The sequence below is a fragment of the Lithobates pipiens genome, unplaced genomic scaffold, assembly GCF_037356315.1.
Source record: "Lithobates pipiens isolate NorthernLeopardFrog02 unplaced genomic scaffold, aLitPip1_a1.2 Scaffold_22, whole genome shotgun sequence".
NCBI classification, from domain to species: domain Eukaryota; kingdom Metazoa; phylum Chordata; class Amphibia; order Anura; family Ranidae; genus Lithobates; species Lithobates pipiens.
The window spans coordinates 177,762,833-177,789,036 of record NW_027507784.1 but is presented as its reverse complement, the minus strand read 5'-3'; the positions used below and the strand labels follow the sequence as shown (position 1 = coordinate 177,789,036).

Genomic DNA, 26,204 nt, shown 5'->3' with positions numbered 1-26,204 from the left:
CGGGCTATGAGTTCTGACAAGCCAGCCGTCAACCGTTGGGCAAGAGGGTTATCCGGCGTCATCATTTTTTTATGCTCGAACATAAGGCCCACGGAAGCCTGCCTTTTTGCAGAAAAACGTGAGCTTGGCGTGATGGAAGGTGGAGTGGAGGACAATTGTGAGGAGAAGGAGAAGTAGAAGACGAGGCTGGACGGTGAGAGACTGGAGTGTGGCTTTGTGTGTTCCGTTGCTCCCACTGGGCTTGGTGATGGCTGCTTATGTGCCTTCTTAAGGCGGTCGTCCCTAGGTGAGTGTTGGGCTTACCGCGACTAATGCGTTGACTGCAAAGATTGCAGATGGCAACGCTATTGTCAGCAGCGGACACGTTAAAAAAAGCCCACACTGCGGAGCCATGTGTCGGTGTCCTGGGAGCGCCAGATGTGACCGTACATGGTCGATGACTCGCTCCTGATACATTTGCAGTCTGCTTTGTCCCTCCTGTGCAATGTAAGTTATTCCTGCTTCTCCTCCCTATCTGGTGGTCCATATCTCCCTCTGAACTCGCCTCCTCTTCCTCTCTTGTGGGCACCCACGTGACATCACTAGACACGTCATCATCGACGTCACCTTCCCCACAGCTATAAGTAGAGATCTCGGAGTAGGCAGCAACACCGGGGACCAACCTCCTCCTTGGGCTGATCTGGGTACTGTCGTCAGACTGCTGAGTAGCGGTTGTTGCTACCTCCTCTTCCTGATCCAATACCAAGAGTGGCTGCGCATCAGAAATGTCTTGATATGGATCGGAAAATAATTCCTGTGACTCAAGCGAAAGGTATGTGGTGGTGGTGGTGTTGTTGGTGGTAGTGTCTTTGGTGGTGCACATAGCAGAGAGTGAAGAAGAGGGTGCAGATCGAGAGGATGAGGAGGGTGCAGAAGAGTAAGGCTGAGTGAGCCACTCAACCAAGTCTGGTGCGTCCTTTTTGAACGCACCTTCTGCAACTTCCCACTTTGGCTCAAGCCTGTTGCTCCTGCCCTACCCCTACCACCCCTGCGGAAGGGCCTGCCTCTTCCTCTGCCTGTCATTTTTTAAATGACCCTGTGACAAAACTCTCAGTCCCTATACCGATGAAGGACTGCTGCAGTATAGGGCAGCGGTCAACAGTAGTGCACCTCAACCCTATGTATTGTGGACCTATACCAGTCCTTATAGAATGGCAGACTGTACCTCACTCAACCCTATGTACTGTAGTACCCTATACCTTACCAGTCCTTATAAGGACCTTTGTGGAACAAGTAGGTTGTGACTGATTAGCAGACTGTACGTCAGTCCCTATACCGATGAAGGACTGCTGCAGTATAGGGCAGCGGTCAGCAGTAGTGCACCTCAACCCTATGTATTGTGGACCTATACCAGTCCTTATAGAATGGCAGACTGTACCTCACTCAACCCTATGTACTGTAGAATCCTAGACAGACCAAGTTACCAGTCCTTATAAGGACCTTTGTGGAACAAGTAGGTTGTGACTGATTAGCAGACTGTACGTCAGTCCCTATACTGATGAAGGACTGCTGCAGTATAGGGCAGCGGTCAGCAGTAGTGCACCTCAACCCTATGTATTGGGGACCTATACCAGTCCTTATAGAATAGCAGACTGTACCTCACTCAACCCTATATACTATAGCACCCTACACCAGGTTATTACCAGTCCTTATAAAGGACCTTTGTGGAACAAGTAGGTTGTGAATGATTAGCAGGCTGCAGCAGAAGGGCAGCAGTCAAGTATAATATTCTTTCTATATTTGGAAGAAAAAATATTATACGTGTACAAGCCTATTACCATACCACTGATACCAGTCCTGAAAATAACCTTTGTGGACCTAATATAGTAACATCTACTGATTAAACTGACCCTCACTGCCTTACACACTGCTTCCTGCCTGTCCCTATATAAACTGACAAAACAGAGGCTACTGGAACAATAACTGGAATAGCACTTTTGTGGACCTGATAGTAACAGCTAATGACTAAACTGACTGTCCCTACAGCAGACACACCGTCCTGTCCCTTTCTCTAAACTGACAAAAGACGCTCAGGCTGCTGCAACAATCAGTAGCACAGCAAACCTATATACACCTAACACCTATACCAGTCATGAAAAGAACTTTTGTGTACCAAATAGCTAGCGATTTGGGTCACTGCAATCTCTCCCTGCTCCACACAGCAACCTCTCCCTATAGTGACAGAAGAAAGAATTTAAAATGGCCGCCGGATCGGGTCTATTTATAAGTTAGGGGGAATGTCCAAGTGTCCATGTGCTGTAATGTCTCAATTGGCTGTCCTGTACCCCATGATGGATGTGTCATCATAGGTCAAAGTTCTTTTACACAGTAAACACGGAATCGCGAACAGCCGAAATTCGCTGCGAAACGACCGCCGGGTGAACCGTTCGGCCATCACTATAACTAATCACTCTCACCTTATGGCATGGACCCCTGTGCAAACAGGTGGTCATGCAAGCGGCTATCAAAAGGGTTAACATGGACCATAAACTTCTCTCACGTCTCCCTAGATCTCATCAAGGACGCCAGGTCATGGGTAGAAAGAAAAGTGCTCACCGGTTGAAGTATAAGATTAAATTTTTGTGTTCAAACACAAACTACTCAAAGATGATAAAAACACAGCATGTAAAGCCGACAATCGTGTTAGTTCCGTAGGGCAGCAGCGGGTGACGTCATGCGTAACTCCTCCCCCGTACTTGTTACGTTCAATCAGAACTTTGACGTCACTGGACTCCTCCCCCTTCCCTTCATTAGCAGACGGAGGCACTTGGGGAAGGGGGGAGGAATCCAGTGACACCGATGTCTGTGACGATACCGGATCTCCGACGGAACTCCCTGAAGACCCGGAAGCCGGCAGAGAGGCGAGTACCAATCAAAAGAATTATGATCAAAAAAATGTATCGATTAATCGAGGAATTAATCTTTAATTTCCACAGCCCTAAATTTATATACACTGCATTTCACCTTCTCAGTGTAACACAATGAATTTCAATTTTGTAAAACTACTCCACAATGAAATTATTTAAACCACTCATATGACTTTATCAACTTTGAGTAGGGATATCTGAACGATCCCTGCAGTTACTGGCATCATTCGGATATATTCTTTTAGAGCCAGCGATTCCTTGACCCGTAAGAACAATCATAGCAGCTGTTGAGCTGCTTCATTGTTCTTACAGGCAGTGGGAGGGGGCATCCCTCCTACTGCTGCCCTCCGGCGCTTCTCCCGGGCTCACCCGTACGATCGGCGAGAAGAAGAAGGAATCCATCCACGACAGAAGTTTACCATAGAGAATCTGGCAGGCCAGGTGGTCCCTGGATGTCTCTATGATCGGTCGGGAACCAAGCGATGTTAGGACGCCATACCCAGCCTTTGAATTTGAAAAAATGTCGCCGCCTCGGCTGGGAAGCCAGGATTGTTTTTTTATTTATTTATATTAGGCTTTCCAGCCTAGAGGCAAGATCTGGAGACTTATTGACCCCAGATCTAGCTGTAAATAGGACCTGTCACGCACTATTCCTATTACAAGGGATGTTACAAAAAAAAAAAAAAAGTAGACTAAACAATACAAAAAAAAAAAAAAAAGAAAGAAAGCTTCCCCGTAGGGAGAAGCGAACACATATGTAGGTCGCACCCACATATGTAAACTACGTTCAAACCACACGTGAGGTATAGCCACAAACATTAGAGTGAGAAAAATAACTGCCACTAGACCTCCTCTGTAACTCTAAACAGGTAACCTATAAAAATATGTTTAAATTATCGCCTAAGGGGATTTTTAAGTACTGAAGATTGGCACCATTCCACGAGTGTGCGCAATTTCAAAGCGAGAAATGTTAGATATCCATTTACTCAAAAAAAATTGGGCTAACTTTATTGTTTTGTTTTAATGCATGAAACTGTTTCCTTACAAAAAAAACATGTTTGAAAAATTACTGAAAAATTATTCCCTAGAGTCTCTGCTAAAAAAAACAATGTTTGGGGGTTCTGAGTAACTTTCTAGCAAAAAAATTATGACTTTTACATGTAGGAGTGAATTGTTAGAATTGGCCTGGGTAGCAAGTGGTTACATTTTTACTTAAATTCCCAGGAAACAAAAAAAGAAAAAACACACCAGGGAAAAGAAGAAAAAAATATATTTCCCCATGGCTTCAAAATTTCTAGAAATTTTACATCTCTACACAAGAGACAGTCAGACTGGAGACTCATTACATGAGGCTGCTAAAGATTGGGGCCGAAACAACTAATCGATTATGAAAACAGTTGTTAACTATTTTCATAATCAAATAATTGTCCAGCTGATTAGTTGGATTGCATACAGAATGCATTATTTGTTTACATATCAGGATATTCCTATAGTGCAAGCTTAATCAGTGATTCCACCACCAGCTAGCCAAACCGCTCACCTCAGATATCAGACCTCTGAGCTAACAGATGGGTCAAATACACATTCTCCATGAACCATGGTCGTGACTGGAAGTCTGGGTAGGCAGATGGATAGGATGAGACGCCTTGCCACTTTACATAACCTCACATTGTTACTCTCGCTTTCCAACCATGGTGCCATAAAATACAGTAAAAAATATATAGTGCACACTGTATGGCTAAAAACACTTTCTTTATTAAAAACAACAGGTACTCACATACATGGCAATATAACCCTTGTGCTGGGATGAATGGCGTAGTCTTTCCCAACCTAAAACAATAAGGTGGCTGCAGTGACATTCCAGGGTCCTCCCGCACGCATATCGTCCTAAACGGGACTTCCTCAGCAATTTTTAAAGGAGAACCCCCCCCACGGCACAAAAAAAAAACAGCATGGGGGTCCCCCCAAAATCCATACCGGACCCTTATCCGTGCACACAGTGTGGCGGGTCAGGAAAGGGGGTGGGGACGAGCGAGCGCCCCCCTCCCCCTGGAACTGTACCAGGCCCTCAACAAGGGGGGTGGGTGGTTTGAGACAGGGGGGCCCTGCGCCCCCCCCACCCCAAAGCACTTTGTCTCCATGTTGATGAGGACAAATAAATAGAAAGATCCCCTAAAAAGGAGATCAGGACTTTTAAGGCAGACCAAAAATATAAGTAAAAAAATATATTACAAATTTATTCACAAAAATGATACACAAAATTGTTTTACAGAACAGTATAAAAATCCATACATATATCAATGTGTGGAATCATACATATAAATATATAGTCTGCACAACATCAAAGGTTTCATATATGGTTTTATAATGTGAACTCCAAAACGCCTGACATGTTTCAGGAAAACATTACCTTCTTCAGAGGCATATCTAAGGAGAACAAATAGCTGCAGTCATTTATTTGTAAATGAACAAAAACACTGAGAATAAATCTCATATCAAGAATAAATAGTTGTGTGTGAGTATATATATATAAATGTATATCAAAGATGTTATCTGCCAGAATTATTGATAGATCGCTCCACGGAGATGCACAGCCAGAAAGTGCTAGGGACCCATAGGTGGCCCGCATCAAACCCGCACATAGGTCTTATATTATGCTGTTGGAGGAACAAACAATCTCCACGTGTGGTGTCTAGGCAGTTGAACAGTGCCAATCCATAATGATTTTTATACTGTTCTGTAAAAAGTTTGTGTATAATTTTTGTGAATAAATTTGCAATATATTTTTTACTTATATTTTTGGTCTGCCTTAAAAGTCCCACTGTACCGGGGGGTACTGTGATCTCCTCCTATTTACACGTTTTGGGATGTTGGTGGCAATGATATTGGAAAGTTTGATGCTTTCCTTTATGGTTCATCTCTTATATAATTGTTGATGAGGACAAGGGCCTCTTCCCGACAACCCTGGCTGTTGGTTGTCAGGGTCTGCGGGGTTGTGCAGGGAGCTTATCGGAATCCGAAAGCCCCCGTTAACAAGGGGGATCCCAGATCCCAGCCTCCCACCCTATGTGAATGAGTATCGGGTACATTGTACCCCTACCCATTCACCTAAAAAAAAAAAAAAACGGAGTTAGACTTACCGGTAACTTTTTCTAGGAGTCTTCCAGGACAGCCTCAGACATAGGGCTCCTCCCTCTGGGACAGGAAACACATTCACCCAAATGGTTAAAAGGAGGTCCTCCAGGCCTTCCCCTTCAGTTTCCACAAGAACCGCCGGAAGGCTCTGAAAGACATAACACACTGGCACAACATTAGTATATCCCCTTTTACTCCAGCTAAAAAACTCTGGGTGGGAAACCAGGCTGTCCTGGAAGACTCCTAGAAAAAGAGTTACCGGTAAGTCTAACTCCGGTTTTCTCTCATCATCTTCCAGGACAGCCTCTGAGATGATAAGCAAGAAACGTACTCTGTTAGGTCCTCCAGGCAGTGGTCCCACCCTTTCTCCCAAATGCCTGATCCTTATCAGCAGCCAGGTCCAAGAGGTAATGCTTTGCAAATGTGGAGTAGCTGGACCACGTCGCTGCTCTACAGATCTCCTCCGGAGTGGCAACGGCCTTCTTTGCCCATTAACTAGAGGCACTTGCCTCCCTGCCAACCTGTATGCCTCTAAAACCATCATCCTAATCCATCTGGCGATGGTGGATTTAGTTGCCTTAAGTCCTTTGCGTGACCCTGCAAAATTCACAAAGACTCTGACTTCCTGAACTCCTTGCTAATTTTTAAATAAACTAAAAGGCTACGCCTAACATCAACTAAACTGAATCCTCCTTCCTCATCACCTTCAGAGGAGGAGTAAAATGTTGGCAGGATAATGTCTTTAGTTCTGTGAAAAATAGAAGAAACCTTGGGGAGGAAACTAGGATCTGTTTTAAGCACAACCCTATCCTCCAAAATCAACAAAAAAGGCTCTCTAATAGAGAGCGCCTGCAACTCACTCACTCTTCTGGCTGAGGTAATTGCAATCAAAAAGGCTGTTTTTAAAAATACCCATTTAGCATCAGATTTCTCCAGAGGTTCGAAGGGACTCCTTGTAAGAGCACAAAGTACCAAGGCTAAGTCCCAGGAGGGACAGGCTCTGACCTTCACTGGCCTGGACCTGGAGAGGGCTTTAAAGAAATTCTTTACAAAACGATCTTTCTGCAGGGAGACCTGAAGAAAGATGCTTAAAGCGGCAGCCTGTACCTTCAAGGTGCTGACAAAAAGCCCTAATTCCACCCCTGCCTGGAAGAAGTCCAGCACTGCTGGAATACCTGGATCTTCCTGCCCCTGTTCCACCAACCAGGAATTGAACCTCTTCCACACCTTGGTGTAAATGGCCCTGGTCACTGGCTTACGGCATTCTAAGAGAGTCTCGATGACCCTTTCTGAAAAACCTTGGGCCCTTAACAGCTGTTCCTCAGATACCACGCTGCAAGTCTGAGGGTCTCTATTTGAGAATGCCTGATAGGACCCTGTGTAACTAGATCCTCACTCCTCGGAAGATGAATCTGAGGATATATTGCCAATCTCTGTAGGACTGCAAACCAGGCCCTTCTTGGCCAAAACGGAAAGGCATAGAATGAGGTCCGTTACCTGGGTCTGAAATTTCTGAAGGACTGCCGCCACCAGCCTCACTGGGGGAAAGGTATAGCACAGGTTGAAGTACCACGTACTGGCGAAGGCATCCATCTCTTTGGCTTGATCCTGCGAGTGCAGGGAGAAGAACTGAGCAACCTTCTTGTTGCTTTCTGAGGCGAACAAATCCACCTCTGGTATGCCCCAAGTCCTCACCACCTGCTCGAACACTTCCTGGTTGAGTGACCATTCGTCCTGTTTCACACGCTGGCGACTGAGAAAGTCCGCCAGCGTCGCTAGATTCATCTCGGCCCAAGAGAAAATTTCTCCTGCTATCCCCCCCTGCTTGTTTATATAGGCAACAACAGCTGCATTGTCCGACCTTACTTGGAGGTGTTGTCCCCTTATTTTTTGCTTGAAGGCTATGATTGCCCTCTGTACTGCCAGCAATTCCCTCCGATTTGAGGACCATCTGGCTTCCACCTGAGACCAGGATCCTTGAGCCAGATCTTTTTCCAGGTGTGCACCCCAGCCGAAAGAGTTGTCAGCACCAGAGCTGTTCGTCTGAACCACAACAGAACCCTGTCTAATTTGTGACTGGTTCGCCGCCACCACAAAGCCCTTTTGACCCTGGTGGGTATCAGCATGGGTTGATCCAAACCCTGTTGGCTGCCACCCCAGCAATGCAGCAGAAGAGCCTGCAAAGGGCGCTGGTGGATCCTTGCCCAAGGGACTGCTGGGAAACAGGATGTCATTAAGCCTATCACTCTCATGACATCTCTGACCAGGGCTTCCCGATTGGTCTGAAGCCGCGCTACTGCCAGACCTACCTTCTTTGATGGGAGAAACACCTTCCTCTCCACAGAGGAAATTCTTTAACCCAGATACAGTACTTCCTGGGTTGGAATCAATTGTGGCTTGTCCTGATTGATCAAGCAACCAAGAGAACGTAGGAAGTGTTGCGCCTCCTGTAGATCCTCTTCTAGCTGCTAAGACCGGGCGACAAACAGAAGATCGTCCAAATAGGGGATCACTGTAATGGCCCTGACACATAGCGGAGCTAGAGCTTCTGCCAGGACTTTTGTAAAAATCCTGGGAGAGGATGCTAGGACAAATGGAAGTGCCCTGAACTGGAAGTGGAGAATTTCCGAGTTCACCTTGACTGCCAACCTGAGGAATTTCTGGAATTCCTGATGTATTGGTACATGCAAATATGCGTCCCTGAGGTTGACTGTTGCCATAAAGCTTTCAAACTACAAACACGTGGGAATATACCCCCTGTCCGTGTTCCGCATCTGGTACCCGACTGATGACCTATTGATCTAACAACTCTCCCAACAGCAGACTCAGAGCCTCTGCCTTCTCCCGGTCTCTGGGTTACTTGGTTACTAGGAAGGTAGGTGGGGGAATTGCACTGAACTCCAACTTGTAACCATTTTTTATTATCTCTAATATAAATGGACTTGAAGTTGCGTTTGTCCATTGTGTGAGGAAATCCCCCAACCTTCCTCCCACTGGAACACAGAAGTCACTGGGATTTTGAGGAGGATTGAATAATATTCATCCTCTGCCACGCCCCTTGTGACCCGACCAGTGTTTCTTAGGCTGACCCTCTCTCTCTTGCTGGGACTGTTGCCTAAGCCCTCGAAAAAGACATCTGCTCTCAGGTTTCTTCTTTTTCTCTGGAAAGGCTTTCTTTTTGTCTTGGGTACGTTCCAGGGCCTCCTGGAGCCCAGGGCCAAAAAGGTGGTCGCCTGAAAAAGGCAATCCACAGAGCCTGAGTTTTGATGCTGCATCTCCCGACCAGGCTTTCAGCCATACAGCCCTTCTTGCTGCCTTAACCAAAGCCGCAGGCCTAGCCGCTAGCTTTACCGACTCTGCAGAAGCATCAGCTAGGAACCCAACTGCCTTAAACAATAAGGGAAAGGACTTTAGTAGCTGTTGTCGGGAGGTGCCTGCAGAAATATTGGACTGTAACTGAGATAACCAGCACTCCAAATTTCTGGCCACACAGGTGGCTGCAAGGGCAGGTTTGAGTGCAATAGAGGAGGCATCCCAAGCCCTCTTCAACAGCACATCACCCCTTTTGTCCATTGGGTCCTTAAGGGATCCTAGGTCATCGAAGGCCAAATCAGTCTTTTTGGAGACCTTCGCTAGCGGCGCATCCAACTTAGGAATCTTGTTCCAAGGCTGGGCCGTGTCTTTCTCGAAGGGAAATCTGCGTTTGAGACTGCTCAAAAAGAACGATCTCCTCTCAGGGTGCTCCCCAGCAACAAAGCTTCCACTGGAGATTTGTGCACAGGGAAAACTCTGGACTTCTGAGCAGAAACCCCGATACATGAGGTCACGCTTAGATCTCTAGGGTGTCATAGATCACTTTTAATAAATCCCCCACATCGTCCAATGTCAATTTGTACCTGGACCCTCTTGAGTAATCTTACTCCTCCTCAGAGTCAGACTCTGAGTCCACCTGAGAAGAGGCCAGTGACCTGGGCTCCCTCTCCCTGTCTTCCCTATCCTCGTGACTGGGCTTAGACAGGGAGGGCAAACTTGCTGCCCTAGATAAGGGCACAGAGAGACCCTGCATCCTATCCATCATTCCTCTAAAAGATTTGAAGGTGGATTCAATGTCGTCTTTTACTGACGAAAGGATCTTCTGACACTCAGTCATGGAGTCATCCTTAGGTAAATTACTGATACATTCGGGGCAAAGAGGCTTCTCTCAATTGGGCCCAAGTTTTGTCCCACAAACAGCACACTTTCTCCTTGGAGGCTGTATCTGAGCTCTGTCTTGTGCTTTAACCTGAAAGTAAAAGAAAAGACAAAACAAACCATGAAAGCCTGTTCCCACCATCACCACCACTGTGCTCGGGGGGAAGGAGAGAAGTGCCCAGCCCTTCACCTGTGGTTCCCCACCCAGGAAAAGACCTTATTCTCTCCCAGAGTAAGCCATGGTCTGCCCCCACCATGCTTACCTGAGAGGTGCCAGTGCCAGAAGAACCGGAGTCGACCGCCTGAACTGCTGCAGTGCCTTCCATGGCTCCTTAGTGTCCGTCACAGCCTCTGCTGGATCTACACAGGCTCCGGACGCCCACCAAGCCACACACACTGCGCCTGGAAACTGGAACCTTCATTTCCCGGCACCCTCTGATGAAGCGGTTCCCCCAGAAGCAGCGTCACTTCCGTTCGTTGGAATACGGAAGACCCTCCTCGGACGCACGTACGTAAGTTTGTAACCATACCCGGAACGGACGTCCTGCATGCCTCGTGGACGCCGTTCATTCTTGGGCGCCGTACGTTTCTCCGATGGAACACAATGACCGGACTGTGTGACAAAAACGGAGGTAGGGGATCCGCCGCTCCTCAAAGGTCCAACTCTCCCCGAGCTTATAGGCAGCGGTGTACAAGTAGCCCTCTCTTCACTGCACTTAGACAGAGGGGCGCTTTGGGCAGAGGAGAAGGTACTTCAGAGGCTTCCTCCCAGGACAGTCCTGGAACATGGAGCTCCCCAGGTTCCTCACAGGCTTCCTTCCCGTCCGGGGAAGTAAACACAAAAATGAAGGGGAAGGCCTGGAGGACCTCCTTTTAACCATTTGGGTGAATGTGTTTCCTGTCCCCGAGGGAGGAGCCCTATGTCTCAGAGGCTGTCCTGGAAGACAATAAGAGGAAAAAAAAAAAACACACAGAACATGTTTTTAAGGTAATTTATTAGGCAGCCCCCCAGGTCTCTTTTTCGACTTCTTCTCCCCTCTCTGGCTCTTCTGCCTCTGCCGATTCTTCTCCCTTATCCGCTGATGTCTTCTAGCCCTCTCCAGTTCTTCTCCGCTAACTTCTCACTTTTTTGCTGGGTCTTCTCCCTCTGTTCTTTTTCCAATGTTGACTCTGTGCTCTCTCCCGCTCTAATGCTGGGTGCGGGTGTGCCACTACTTATAATGGCATGGGGCGGGTCACCATGTGACGTCATCCAGGGCATGATGGGTTGTGACTTCATAAGAGGCGGCCTCCGGTGACCCCGTCCCATGCTAATATATGTAGTGGCACACTGCGCATATGGCATTAGAGCGGGAGAGAGTGTTGAGTCAACATCGGAAGAAGACAGAGGAGAAGACCTGGCAAAAGAGTTAGAAGATAGCGGAAAAGACCCAATAGAGGCAGAAGACAGCGAACAGAGGGAGAAGAACCAGAGAGGGTTATAAGACATTAGCGGAGAAGACCCAGAGAGGGAAGAAGAACCAGAAGAGGCAGAAGACATCAGCAGAGGAGGCAGAAGAGCCGGAGAAGGGAGAAGTCGGAAAAGATATCCCGGAGCAGCTTAATAAATAACTTTAAAAACATGTGTTCTGTGTTTTATTTTTGACACTTTAAAAAAAAATATATATATATATATATATATATATATATATATATATATATATATTTTTTTTTTTTTAGGTGAATGGGTACAATGTACCCAATATTCATTCATATAATGTGAGGCACGAGGATCTGGGGGCCCCCTTGTTAAAGAGGGCTTCCAGATTCCGAGGGAAGGGAGAACCCATGCTGTTTTTTTTTTTTTTTTTTTTTTTACAATGGGTGTGGAGCTCCCCCTAAAGATTCATACCAGACAGTGCTTGGTATTGTCGGAGATCAAAGTCGGATACCTGTCCATTGAAGTCGGATTTCATCAAATTGCTGGGCAAAGTCAGATCCACAGTCATACGACTTTTTTTTGTCAAAATCGCGGCTGCGAAATCGCGGCAAAAAAAGTGAAAGGGGACAGAGATAAAAGAGAAACATTGTACCAGTTAGACCCCTTTCAGATCCAAAAATAGCTTCTGTAAAGCGTGTCTCAAGCCACCGCAGAATGAAAGTCCGAGTGCTTTCACACTGGGGCGGTGCGCTCGCAGGGAATGGGGGGGGGGGGGAGAAGACCTACAAGCAGCATCTTTGGGGCGGTGCATACACTGCTCCCAAAAAAAGTGTTTCATCAGCACCTCAACCCGGGCGCTATTATACTCTTTCTTCGGTCGCTAGTGGAGGTTAAAAGCTGAAAAGCGCTACAAAAAACAGCGGTAGAGTGCCACTAAAACTAGTGGTGCTTTACTGCCAATGCTCGCACCACCCCAGTGTGAAAGGGGTCTTAGTCCTTTTAGATCAAAGGAATGAATTTCGGTCTGTAAATGAGGGAAGTTTAACCACTTTAAGACTAAACCCTTTTCTGACATTTGTTGCTTACAAGTTAAAATCAGTATTATTTGCTAAGAAATTACTTAGAACCCCCAATCATTACACACACATAAATACATTTTTTTTTTTTTTAACAGACCCCTAGAAAATAAAATGGCGGTTGTTGTAATATTTTATGTCACATTGTATTTGTGCAGCGATTTTTCAAGCGCAATTTTGGCAAAAAACACACTTTAATAAATTAATAAAAACTAAACAGTAAAGTTTGCCCAATTTTTTTGGATAATGTGAAAGATGATGTTACGCCACAAGAATTGTAATTCTAAGCAAAAATATTGTGATTCTCAGAATAGATTGCCACATTAGAGATTAACAGGTAAATTACTAAGAAAGCCTGCCCAGAGCTATACAGCAAGTCTTCTGAATATGACATAAAGACACCTCTGTCCATAACAGCTCACACAGTTCATTGTAGGGGCATATAGGAATGTATGACTTTTTTTCTGCACTGCTCCTCCATATACAATTGTCAAGGAGTAAGGGTTCTAGGAATGCCGGGGTAGTTGCTGAATCTGCTCCATATACAAGCCTATAGGAATCCTCCTGGGTCAACTTATTAGAACACCTTGCTTTTCTCTTACAATCCAAAGACATATTGATAGTTTAACTGACTTCCTGACAACCTGGCCCGTGTGTTTGTGTGTGTGTGTGTATGCTAAATAACTGAATAAAAAGAACTTTACCTGGATAGTTGACCATGCCTGTTTGAAATTCCATTCTGCCTTATGACAGAAGCAATGGTCTTCTGTTTCAGCAGTTGTAAATCCTTGGCTTAGATATGTACAGTTCTTGTCTAAAAAAAAAAAAAAAAACAGAATCTTCCATTAGAATACACTATATAGACACATAACAACTTTCACATACACCTTCCAATTGCACATATTAGGCCTCGTTTTCATTTTGTTGAAAAGAAAACAATTGTTTGGGACTTCATATGAGGTCTATTTAGAAATAAGGGAAAAAGGGGGTTAATGAGAGCAGATGGGACTTTGTATTGAGCTTGCAGCCTCCGGGACAACCAACAATTAATAGTATAAATGTAGATATATTTATTTTGGTATAGTGGGACCATGATTAACAAGATAAACACAATAATTGGTAGTGATACTATAACCCATAAATTTCATCCATATACACTTACATGAATTAATGGGGTCAAGGCCAAGCACCTTCAACCCCTCTATTGAGAAATACGAGAAAAGGGGGGGGGCAATGAGGGCAAGCGGGACTTTGTATGAAGCATGCAGTCTCGGGGACAACCAACTTTCAATGGTATAAATATATTTATTTAGGTACAATAGGACCATGATTAGCAAGATAAAAAACAATAATTGGTAGTGGTAACATAGCCCATAAATTTCATCTATCTCTGTATCTATATTTACATACACACACGTTGGTTACTGACATGTCAAGGCAATGACTACAGTAATTGTGATAATTAAAATAGCCTCCAACTCTCTAAACTGCAAGGTGTGTTAGGAAAGAGACCCTAAGTGGATGGTGTCTCAATCCTATACCCCAAGATCAGTATATAGTATGATATGATTGTCAAAAATGTACAAACATGGCTTCAAACTAGCTCAACACATTTTGTGGTTAGGTGTTACCACTCATCAGGAGCAGGCACGTGGTGATGATCTTATCTAAAACAAGATACAGAATTGTCCAAAAGTTAGCATATAGCAGAAGAAATTATATACATATTGGAATGGAACCAATCCCATAGTAATACTTACAAACAGGTTTGCTGCGTATAGGAGGCATAGTGTGGCACTGAAAACCGAAGGCTGACCGGTAATGTCAAACACGGGAACTGAGGGAGCGTGTAAGGCAGGGGTTGGGAACCTATGGCTCGCAAGCCAGATGTGGCTCTTTTGATGGCTACATCTGGCTCTCGTAATTCAATCCGCAGATTGCGTGGTGTGCTGATCTGTGGATTGAGCCCATAGGAAAGGCCGCGGCTTCGGCCTAGCTCCAGAGCCGCGGCCATCTTGGTACACCCGGCGGCGGCCTAGGTGAGCGGCACGCCCACCTCATCTGCTCCTGGATCTGCCTGCTAGTGGTAAGTAAGCAGAGTCAGACATATTACAGTGGGGGAGATGTGCATATTAAAGTGTGGGAGATGTGGGGAGACGTGGACATTACAGTGGGGGAGATGACATGGACATTACAGTGGGGGAGATGACAACATTACAGTTATAATTACTGTATTTGCTGGCGTATAAGACTACCTTTTACACTTAAAAAAAATGCCCAAAAATTGGGGGTCGTCTTATACGCCGGGTATACAGGTATACAATGCTGCCCGATGGATGTCAGCCCCCAAATGTCTGCTAATACTGTATGTGGCTTCAGCAACAAACAGTATACGCCGTTGAGCCAATCCCGGCGAGCGATGTATTCTATTAATGAATACAGAGCCTGCTTGGATTGGAGTAACAACCACTGCCAATCCGAGCAGGCTACACAGAGTAGCCTGGAGAGAGAGAGAGAAAGAGAAAAAGAGAAAAAGAGAGAAAGAGAGAAAGAGAGAAAGAGAGAAAGAGAGAGAGAAAGAGAGAGAGAAAGAGAAAGAGAAAGAGAGAAAGAGAGAAAGAGAGAAAGAGAAAGAGAAAGAGAAAGAGAAAGAGAAAGAGAAAGAGAAAGAGAAAGAGAAAGAGAAAGAGAAAGAGAAAGAGAAAGAGAAAGAGAAAGAGAAAGAGAAAGAGAAAGAAAAGAGAAAGAGAAAGAGAAAGAGAAAGAGAAAGAGAAAGAGAAAGAGAAAGAGAAAGAGAAAGAGAAAGAGAAAGAGAAAGAGAAAGAGAAAGAGAAAGAGAAAGAGAAAGAGAAAGAGAAAGAGAAAGAGAAAGAGAGAGAAAGAGAAAGAGAAAGAGAAAGAGAAAGAGAAAGAGAAAGAGAAAGAGAAAGAGAAAGAGAAAGAGAAAGAGAAAGAGAAAGAGAAAGAGAAAGAGAAAGAGAAAGAGAAAGAGAAAGAGAAAGAGAAAGAGAAAGAGAAAGAGAAAGAGAAAGAGAGAGAAAGAGAAAGAGAGAGAGAGAGAGAGAGAGAGAGAGAGAGAGAGAGAGAGAGAGAGAGAGAGAGAGAGAGAGAGAGAGAGAGAGAGAGAGAGAGAGCTGATGATGCTACAGCCTCTGCCAATCCAAGCAGGCGTTGTATTCATTAAAATAATGCACCGCTCACCATACTTCCTGGGTAAATCCATTCACTGATCTCCTACTACTATACATCCTGCTATTTGCCTTTGAGGTCTCAGGCACCCAAGAGGGACAGGTAAATCTGGGACATATGACAGGGGGGTTATTAAATGCATTTTGGTGGACAATTCCCATAGAATGTAACCCAAAAGTGGTATAGGTTTGGTTAGTGAAAAATTCTACTTTCCAGAGTTGTGGTATTCAATAGATCTCTGTTTGTGTTATTATTGTTTGATTTACTTTATGACATAACACAGCATGGCGGATGAGTAGTTGGCATTCTTGCTTTGTATTTTTTAATCGTTCTAATGTTTTTTTAAAATGGTGTTGCCTCAGAAGGGGGGTAGTCTTATACCGCGAGTATTGCCCAAAACCTATGTTTTCACTTGAAAAATAGGGGGTCGTCTTATACGCCCAGTCGTCTTATACGCCGGCAAATACGGTAGTCGAAATTAGTCGATTACTCGATTGTATGGCTCTCACGAAATTACATTTTAAAATATGTGGCGTTCATGGCTCTCTCAGCCAAAAAGGTTCCCTACCCCTGGTGTAAGGTGACCGCGACCCCACAAAAGTCCCACTCAAGGTGGACAGGCATCCATGGACACAGAATCCCTTCAGGGTTGAGAATATTATATATATACACACACACCTTCTGTTAAGGGGTGTGTAAACAATAATAAATATATAAGCCTCCATATTAAAGAGGGATTCCACCTACTAAAAAAATATTAAAAGCCAGCAGCTATAAATACTACAGCTGCTGACTTTTAATAAATAGACACTCACCTGTCCCAGGGTCCAGCGATTTTGGCAGCCGAGACCAATCGATCGGGTCTCGGCTGCTGCCGCTGCCATTCTAGGTGAGGGAATCGGGAAGTGAAGCATTGCGGCTTCACTTCCCGGTTCCCTACTGCGCATGCGCGCGTCACGCAGCGCACTAGGAATGGTCCGCGCTGTCTCTGGGACCCATGTCCCAGCAGACAGCATGGCGGGACAGGAAACGGCATAGACTTCTGTGGGAGTCTCTGCCCGGAAGTGGGTGCAAATACCTGTCTTAGACAGGTATCTGCACCCCCCTCCCCCCTGAAAGGTGCCAACCGTGACACCGGAGGGGGGAAGGTTTTCGATGAGCGGAAGTTCCACTTTAGGATGGAACCCTGCTTTAACTGAGTTTCCCATATTGACAATAGGTAAAAGGGAAATTGTGATAAGCTAGTATTTGTGACAGACCATCATCACAAGGGGATAGATATCATGGTCCCACTGTACCAAAATAAATATATCTACATTTATACTATTGATAGTTGGTTGTCCCTGAGACTGCAAGCTCCATACAAAGTTCCATCTGCTCTCATTGCCCCCCTTTTCCCCTTATTTCTTGTTTTCATTTCAACTCCCAAGTGTGCTTTTTGGACCTCCTTTACTTTTTGGTTAACCCAAAACTGCTTTCAGACATGACAAAAAGGCTCCAGTATTGCCTACAGTCTCTCTGCAGCTGATCTTTCCCCAATACTGACTTACCATGCCTTGTTCTGTACCTTCCTAAGATTGACCATCAGAGGCAGCAGTGACTTGGATTTCACAGTTCAGATATACAGCTATGGGACTACAGGCACAGGAGTGCACTGATATTTTTCAGGAGAAATTTCAGACAAAAAGTACATTTCTAAGGGTACTGTGGTAACAGGTGTTATATCAAGATATTCCCTATAACCTAGCAAATCTTCACTTTTAGAGTTAAAGTCCACTTAAAGTGGTTGTATACCCACTTTTGACATTTTAGCCACAGGTAGGCCTATAATAAAAGCTTACCTGTAGGTAACAACAGCCAAACTGAAGAACATCTTATCACATGCGGTGTTGTGCCCAGCATTCCAGCAGCAGATTGGCTGCTTCACACCTCAGCATGATTGTCATGTGGTGCCTTCCCCGAGTTTTGGTATTTATGCCAAGCTGTATTTTCTGATTTCTATGGATCAGCTGTCAAATGCCACCGGTGGCAGGAATTCTCATACACACAGGCGCCAGGTAGCTTTGACATGCGAATTGAGGGGGCTGTGAGTGCGCTCTACATGTGACCTGCACGCACAGTGGGGACTGACTTTCCTTTGTCCGTGTGCAAGGCCAAGCCGCGTGGCTCTGCTTGCCGGCACGATTGTAGAGACGGAAGGGGAGCCCTGTGACATCACACCTCCCAAGCTCTGGCATTGACATCTGCCCACCCATATCTGGTGTTTATGGTTGCTTTTGTTTTTTTATTTCATGCCCTGTGGGTTTACAACCACTTTAAAGCAGTGCCCCTTTAACGCGCAGTTTAAAGCAGTGCCCCTTTAACGCGCAGTAATACAGTACATTATCACACAAAACAATGTGAGTTTCAAATCACTTCCTAGGCACCTTTGTAAAATGGCATCCAGGGCCACATCTGCCTCCAAGGGAACTTTCCAAGATAAAAACACTTGAGCTGCCATTGATGATTGTTTTTAACCACTTCCGATCCAGGCCAATTCTGACATTTCTCTCCTACATGTAAAAATCATAATTTTTTTGCTAGAAAATTACATAGAACCCCCAAACATTATATATGTTTTTTTTTTTAGCAAAGACCCTAGAGAATACAGGAGGATGCTGGGGCTGTGACATCATAATTGGCGGGGACATCATCCGGTGATGTCCCTATATAAGTCGCCGCATGTCCTGTCATAGTGACCGAAGACAGTGATGATGCAACAGCTCCAGAAGAGAAGAACAGAAGACAGCGCCAGCGGCGACAGAAGACCGGGCCACCGCTTGTAAAAGAGCTAGAAGAAGGCGCGGTGGCCCGGCAAGAAGAACCGAAGAGGGGGACAAGACCCCCGAAGTCGGAAGAAGAGGGCGGCGGCGAAGAAGAAAGCCTGGCTCCTCCGCTAGTAAAAGAGCTAGCAGAAGATAGCGGAGGAGTCCGGAGAGAAGACCCCCGAAGACGGAAGAAGACCCCCGGAGCTGTGCAATAAATTATTTTAACCCTTGTGTGTTGCGTTTTTTACATTTTTTTCATGGGTAGGGGGTACATTCACATAGGGTGGGGGGCCAGGATCCGGGGGCCCCCTTATTAAAGGGGGCTCCCGGATTCCGATAAGCCCCCCGCCCACAGACCCCGACAACCAACGGCCAGGGTTGTCAGGAAGAGGCCCTTGTCCTCATCAACATGGGGACAAGGTCCTTGGGGCACCCCCCCCAATGTTGAGGGCACGCAGCCTGGTACAGCTCGGGGGGGGGGGGGGGGGGCGCTCGCTCGTCCCCACCCCCTTTCCTGGTCGGCCGAGTAGCATGCTCGGATAAGGGTCTGGTATGGATCTGGGGGGAACCCCACGCCGTTTTTTTGGCGTAGGGGGTTCCCCTTAAAATCCATACCAGACCTAAGGGCCTGGTATGCTCTCGGAGGGGGAACCCACGCCAAATTTTTCTAATAAATTTGGCATGGAGTTTCCTCTTGAGAGCTGATAATTCTGTGAGAGTCGCCTCTGTATAGACGGAGATCCGACTTGGAGGCGACCTCCATTGAAATCAATGGGTACCAGTCGCCTACAAGTCGGATACAAGTAGTACAGGAACCTTTTCTGAAATCGGAGCGACTTCAGTAGTGTGCATTAAGATGGCTCTCATTCACTTACATTGATTTTTACATGTAGCGCGACTAGGGGCGACCTGAAGTCGGATCTGATTCGCCCCTGTGTGAACCGGCTCTAACTACCTAGAAAGTTACTGACCACTAACAAGTACATTAATAACAGGTGTTACCACACCCAATATGCTTAGTCGTGCTCCTAATGACTTGAACCAAAAAAATAATAATTACATTACATTAAAGAGAAAACAAATGTAAAATAAAAGACCTCTACACATGCGTTGCCTTGCAATGTATGTGAAAAAAGTCAGTGGATGTGCACTGAGGGCTTATAAAAAATAAGTGGGTTTAGACAACAGAGTAAAAAATCCAACTGCCACTAATAATCATTTATTAAATATTCATATTCAAAAAAAATAAAAAATCCAACTGCCAATTTTCCACACGAGAAGGTGTACAGTTAGGTGGGTTGGAACGTGAAGTTCTGTCCAAGACAAGTGCAGTTACGTGTCTTCTAAACAACGCAACTCCCTGTCCCACTTTGATGGCTGATGTACACCACTACTGTAGCATTGTCCGACTGCACCCTGATGGGGAGACCCTGAAGGCAGAAGGAACTGTGTAGGAGAGCCAACCAAAATGGGCAAAGTTACAGAATACTGATTAGCAACATTTTTTCCTCTGATGATCTCCAAAAGCATGACAAGTAGCTCATCCAGGCTTGGCTGAGAGCAGTGGGAACCATTATTCCTTTTTTAAGCCAGGCTGTGTCTGAATAGATGCAAACAGCCTTTATACAGAGCAGGTAAGTATAACATGTTTATTATTTCAAAGAGAAAAAGAAAGGGAAGCTTTAGTGCTCATGCACACGGACGTTTTAAAAAACTGGCTGCAAAGCTAGCTCCGACGCCTGGAAAAATCGTTGCGATTTTTACCGCGTTTTGCATTGGCGTTTTTGCACGTTTTTGCGCGTTTTTTAGCGTTAGCGTTAAGTAGCTTTTTTTAAGAAACACATCTCTTGGCTATAGGACTCAGAAAACAAAGAAAATATGTTGCGCGTTTATGCGCGTTTGCCCGCGATTCGCGTTTTTACAGCTCTAGCTCCACGCCACGGAACGCACTGGTCCTGGGTTTTTTTTACAGCTTAAAAACGCCTATGCCATTTGCAGCTCAAAAACGCCTAGGTGGGCATGAAGCCATAGACTAACATGGACAGGCCTTTTTAAGCTGCAAAAAAAGCTCAAAAAAGTGGCTGTAAAAACGTCCGTGTGCATGAGGCCTTACTATTATTTTAAGTCATTGGAAGAAGAAGAAAAAAATAAAAAAATAAAAGTCTAGCATCTGCATAGATATCCTCTATTACAGAGCTTGCCTGGCCTTGGAGTTATATGCATTGACATGATATGCAGATACATACAAATAGTCCTGATGTTTGTTCTATACTGATAGGGTAAGCAAACAGTCCAGGTATTGCACTGAAACCAGAGGCAACTTCTGAAGGTTCAGCATCCAACTGAACTTTTCTAGGACCTGCACTATCTGATGAACATTTTTTTTTTTTGTTTCACAAGTTTTTATGAACATCTTATGCCAAGGTCTGCTCCCCGTACTGCCTAGTGAATGTCACTGATCTCTGCTCCCTGTCTTCGGGAGCAGAGATCAGTGACGTGTCACATGTTGCCACGCGACCCCCCCCCGCAGTTAGAAACACGCCCCAGGACACAACCCCTACACTGCCCCCTAGTGTTAGCCCCTTCACTGCCAGTGACATTTACACAGGAATCAGTGCATTTGCATAGTTGCCAACTGACCCGAATTTCCCGGGACATTCCCGGATTAGGACCCTTTTCCTGATTTAATTGTGTCCCGGGAAATTCAGATATTCACAATTTTTTACCGCCGCCCGCTAGAGGTCCGCGGCTGCCATTTTAAAGAAGACCAGAAGCTGGTCTACAATAGAGATGCTGTGGCGCCGCCCAGCTGCCAGTGTCTGGTAATGGAAAGGGGCGGAAGATTGGTGGCGCCGCAGCTCAATCTCTTTCTGTTCGGCAACGACAGTCTGGATGTCAGAGGTGGGCCAGTCTGGATGTCAGAGGGGGGCTAGTATGGATGTTGGGGGCCAGTCTAGATGTCGGGGGGGGGCCAGTCTGGATGTCGGGGGGGGGCACCAGATGTTAGGAGGACTGGTGGGGACACCAGATGTAAGGAGGACTGGTGGGGACACCAGATGTAAGGAGGACTGATGGGGACACCAGATGTAAGGAAGGCTGCTCTGATTGGGCACCTGATGTAAGGAGGGACTCTGCTGGGGGCACCTGATGGCAGGCAACGTGGCTAGTGACGCGCTCATGGCTCCTACTGATTCTGCATTATGGCGAGTTGAATGATTTTATTTTATATTACAATGTAATAATAGAAATAATGCGCTTCAATCATCCTGACACCATAACAATCATGGCGCCGGGATGATTGAAGCGCTAACACCAGGTATTTGGAGTATCTTTATCTGCTGATTGTCAAACTCTGGAAAACACATATTGCTATTGTGGTGTAGGATCTGGGGCTTCTGTCCCTCCATCCCGCATTCATCTCAGACTCTAACCACACCCTTTGAGCCACGCCCACTATTAAATGTAAACCACGCCCATATTTCGCCTTTTCCTATGCCACACCTATAACTGCATGCCCCGCCCCCTAATTATAATACAACTGAGCCTACAGCCAAAAAAGTGTCCCGGAATTTTTTTTTCCCAATGCTGGTAACTATGCATTTGTATAGCACTGATTGCTATATAAATGACAATGGTCCCAAAAATGTGTCAAATGTGTCTGATGTGTCCGCCATAATGTTGCAGTCACAAAAAAAATTGATAAAATGAATAAAAATGCCATAAAACTATCCCCTATTTTTTAAACGCTATAACTTTTGCGCAAACCAATCAATAAACGCTTATTGCGATTTTTTTTACAAAAAATATGTAAAAGAATACGTATCAGCCTAACTTGACGAAAAAAAGGAAAGTTTTTTTAATATGTATTTTTGGGGGATATTATAGCAAAATGTAAAAAATTGTGTTTTTTTCAAAATTGTCACTTTTTTTTGTTTATAGTGCAAAAAATAAAAACCGCAGCGGTGATCAAGTATAACCAAAAGAAAGCTCTATTTATGGGGGGGAAAAAAAAAAGGACGTCAATTTTGTTTGGGTACACCGTCGCGTGACCGCGCGTTGTCAGTTAAAGTGTCGCAGTGCCGAATCGCAAAAAGCGCTCTGGTCAGGAAGGGGGTAAATTCTTCTGGGGCTGAAGTGGTTAAGTTAGTTGACAAAATTTACACTGGTCGCAAGTGTGTGTGTGTACACTATACCTGTGTGGCCCCGTACCCCGCCCAGGAGCAGAGTATGGACAATGCTGCACACTGCACTCCACACACCGACAACTCTCATCTTTCTCCGAAGATTTGAACTGGCGCTTAGGAAGGTCAGGCTACAGCAGTCGAGAGCCGATCACTGCACTGGAGCGATATAGCCTTCTTCTCGGGTCATTTTCAGGCTACGGACTTGTTTTTTCTGTGATTTTATTCCAGCATCATCCTGACCGACAGCCCTCGTACCAGCAGTGTGCAAGCGAACCGGTCGCAGAGCTTCCACACCGAGTGTTGGCAGGAACAGGATGTGTGAATGGGCTGCGGAGGTTGATTAGTTTGGCCTTGCAGTACACGGAAGTGGATTGTTGGTTTCGCTTTGTCCTGGTGTACATAGATAACGGGGCTGACTGCGGCCCGGGCTAGGAAAGCTATAGTGAGCGATGTCGCTGTACCTCATTGTCTACGTGAGGTGTCGCTGTGGTAACTTAGCCTGGTATAGCGGGCATTTTTAAACCTGACATATTTTTTATTACTAATAGGGATCTCAGTGGCTGCAAAATGGACATACTTTAATCAAGCCGAGAGATTTTCAGGCTTTTTATTAATTTATTTTAGTATTTTTGTGTGTATTCCAGCATTTTAGAAGTGTATCCAACCTTCAGATGTTGTTTTAGTAAATAGAAAGCACTGGAGGGAGGAGACCAGTTCTTAACCACTTAAGGACCAAGCCTCTTTCTGAGATTTGTTGTTTACAAGTTAAAAGCAGTTTTTTTTTTTTTTTTGCTAGAAAATTACTTCGAACCCCGAACATTATACATTCCCCCCCCCCAACACCCTAGAGAATAAAATGGCAGGCGGTTGTTGCAATACTTTCTGTCATGTCGCATTTGCGCCCTTTTTTTTTTTGGAAAAAATACACTTTTTTGAATTAAAAAATAAGATAGTAAAGGCAGCCCAATTTTTTTTATATTGTGACAGATAATGTTATGCTGAGTAAATCGATACTTAACGTGTCACGCATCAAAATTGCTCCCGCTCGTGGAATGGCGATAAAATTTTACCCTTAAAAAACTCCATACGCAACGTTTAAAAAAATTCTACAGGTTGCATGTTTTGAGTTACAGAGAATTATTGCTCTCGCTCTAACAATCGTGGCGATACCTCACATGTGTGGTTTGAACACCGTTTTCATATGCGAGCGCTGCTCACGTATGCGTTCATTTCTGCATGCCAGCTCGGTGGGATGGGGCGTGCTTAAAAACATTTTTACATTTTTTTGTATTTTATTTTAGCTTTTATTTTATTTTTTTACACTGTTCTTTTAAAGAAATTTGGGTCACTTTTATTCCTATTACAGGGAATGTAAACATCCCTTGTAATAGAAAAATGCATGACAGGACCTCTTAAATATGAGATCTGGGGTCAAAAAGACCTCAGTTCTAATATTTACACAAAAATACAATAAAAAAATGTAATTTAAATATATATATATTTTTTTAAATGTCCCTTTAAGAGCTATAGGTGAACGTGACGTTTTGATGTCACTTCTGCCTTGCAATTGTATGGAGACAGGTGGGGGCCATTTTCCCCTCACTCGTCTACATAACCAGCATGAGAAAGGATCTGATCGCCTCTGCCGCTGTAGACGGTTCCAGTAAGCGGCAGAGGTCACCGGAGCGTAGCGGGGAAAAAAGTGATCTCGCAGCGAACCCACCGCAGAGACCACCATTATCAGAAACCAGATCGCCGGCCGAAAAAGAGGATACCAGGGTTATGGCAGCTACCTGCTGCCATACAAGGATATTTCTCTTGAAAATTAGGACGTATAGCATCGTGCAGCAGTCCAGAAGTGGTTAACCACTCAAAGAGGAAATAAACCCTGATGGGTTTTACTTCCTCTATATTTTCCTGCAAAGTAAGAGCATAATGGGCTAGTATTTATCGCATACTAGCCCATTATGTTGCGCTTACCTGAAAACGAAGCCCAGGATGTCACCGCTGCGTGGAAGCACCCATCTCCCCCCTCTTGCTTCCAGAGCCGTGGACTCCAGCTGTCTGACTGGCTGGAGTTGCATGATACATGCAAGGGAGCCGCCGGCCACGGAACGGGCCCTTTAGAAATGTCCCTTTCTTTAGTGCACATGTGCCAATGATTTTGGCGCAAGCGTATATGGTAAATATCTCCTAAACCGTAAAGGGACTAAAATAGCGATCGTTGCAATACTTTATGTCACACAGTATTTGCGCAGCTGTCTTACAAGCACAATTTTTTGGGGAAAAAATACACTTCTTTGAATAAAAAAATAAGACAATAGTAGTGTTAGCACATTTTTTTCTATATTATGAAAGATAATATTACGCCGAGTAAACTGATACCCAACATGCCACTCTTCAAATTTGCGCCTGCTTAGGGAATGGCGACAAACTTTGACCCTTAAAAATATTCGTAGGTGATGTTTAAAAATGTCTACATGTTATCAGTTTTGAGTTACAGAGGAGGTCTTTTGCTAAAATTATTGATCTCGCTCTAACAATCGTGGCGATACCTCACATGTGTGGTTTGAACACTGTTTTCATATGCGAGCGCGACTTGCGTATGCATTTGCTTTTGCGAGCTCGGCAAGACGGGGTGCTTTAAATTTTTTATCTTTTTTTCTTATTTATTTTACTTTTTTATTTTTACACTGTCTTTTAAAAAAAAAATTGTGTCACTTTTATTCCTGTGTAAACATCCCTTGTAATAAAAAAAAGAATGACAGGACCTCTTTAACCACTTAAGAACTGGGCCTCTTTTTCAGACTCGGTGTTTACAAGTTAAAAAACAGAAAATTGTGCCATACTTACCGTAATTTTCTTTTCCTGGTGCCTATCCATGGCAGCATACCTGTGACAAGCTCCGCCTTGGCTCCTCCCTCAGGACTAGTGAATATTATAAAAGAAAAGGTTAGTACAGCCCCCGCATTCTCGTTAATATAGAATACCGAGGGTGGGAATGTATGCTGCCATGGATAGGCACCAGGAAAAGAAAATTACGGTAAGTATGGCACAATTTTCTGTTTTCCTGGTGCCTCCATGGCAGCATACCTGTGACAAATAACTAGCTGAGACGGGTGGGATAATGCTTAGAGATTTATTTAAAGAATTTATTATTTAGAAGGGGCGAAGGCCGAAGTGACTGCCTGTCTGCCAAACTCGACTGAGGAGAGAGCTCCTGGGTCCACCCTATAATGTTTCAGGAATGTGTGTTGGGACGACCAGGTCGCTGCCCGACAAATAGTTTCGATCG

At 44.9% G+C, this 26,204-nt stretch overlaps 1 protein-coding gene across 1 annotated transcript in view; it reads right to left on the bottom strand.

Annotated features, from left to right (window-relative positions):
• NEMP2 (nuclear envelope integral membrane protein 2) overlaps window positions 1-23,277 on the bottom strand; it is a 75,344-nt gene extending 52,067 nt beyond the window's left edge. Inside the window, exons 1-2 of the mRNA XM_077448670.1 lie at window positions 22,919-23,277; window positions 13,433-13,542 (exon numbers count right to left, since the gene is read on the bottom strand). Coding sequence (XP_077304796.1) covers window positions 13,433-13,542; window positions 22,919-22,997 — 189 coding nt within the window. The 5' untranslated portion in view covers window positions 22,998-23,277. The remainder of the gene's footprint in view (window positions 1-13,432; window positions 13,543-22,918) is intronic.
• Between the last annotated feature and the right edge of the window lie 2,927 nt (window positions 23,278-26,204).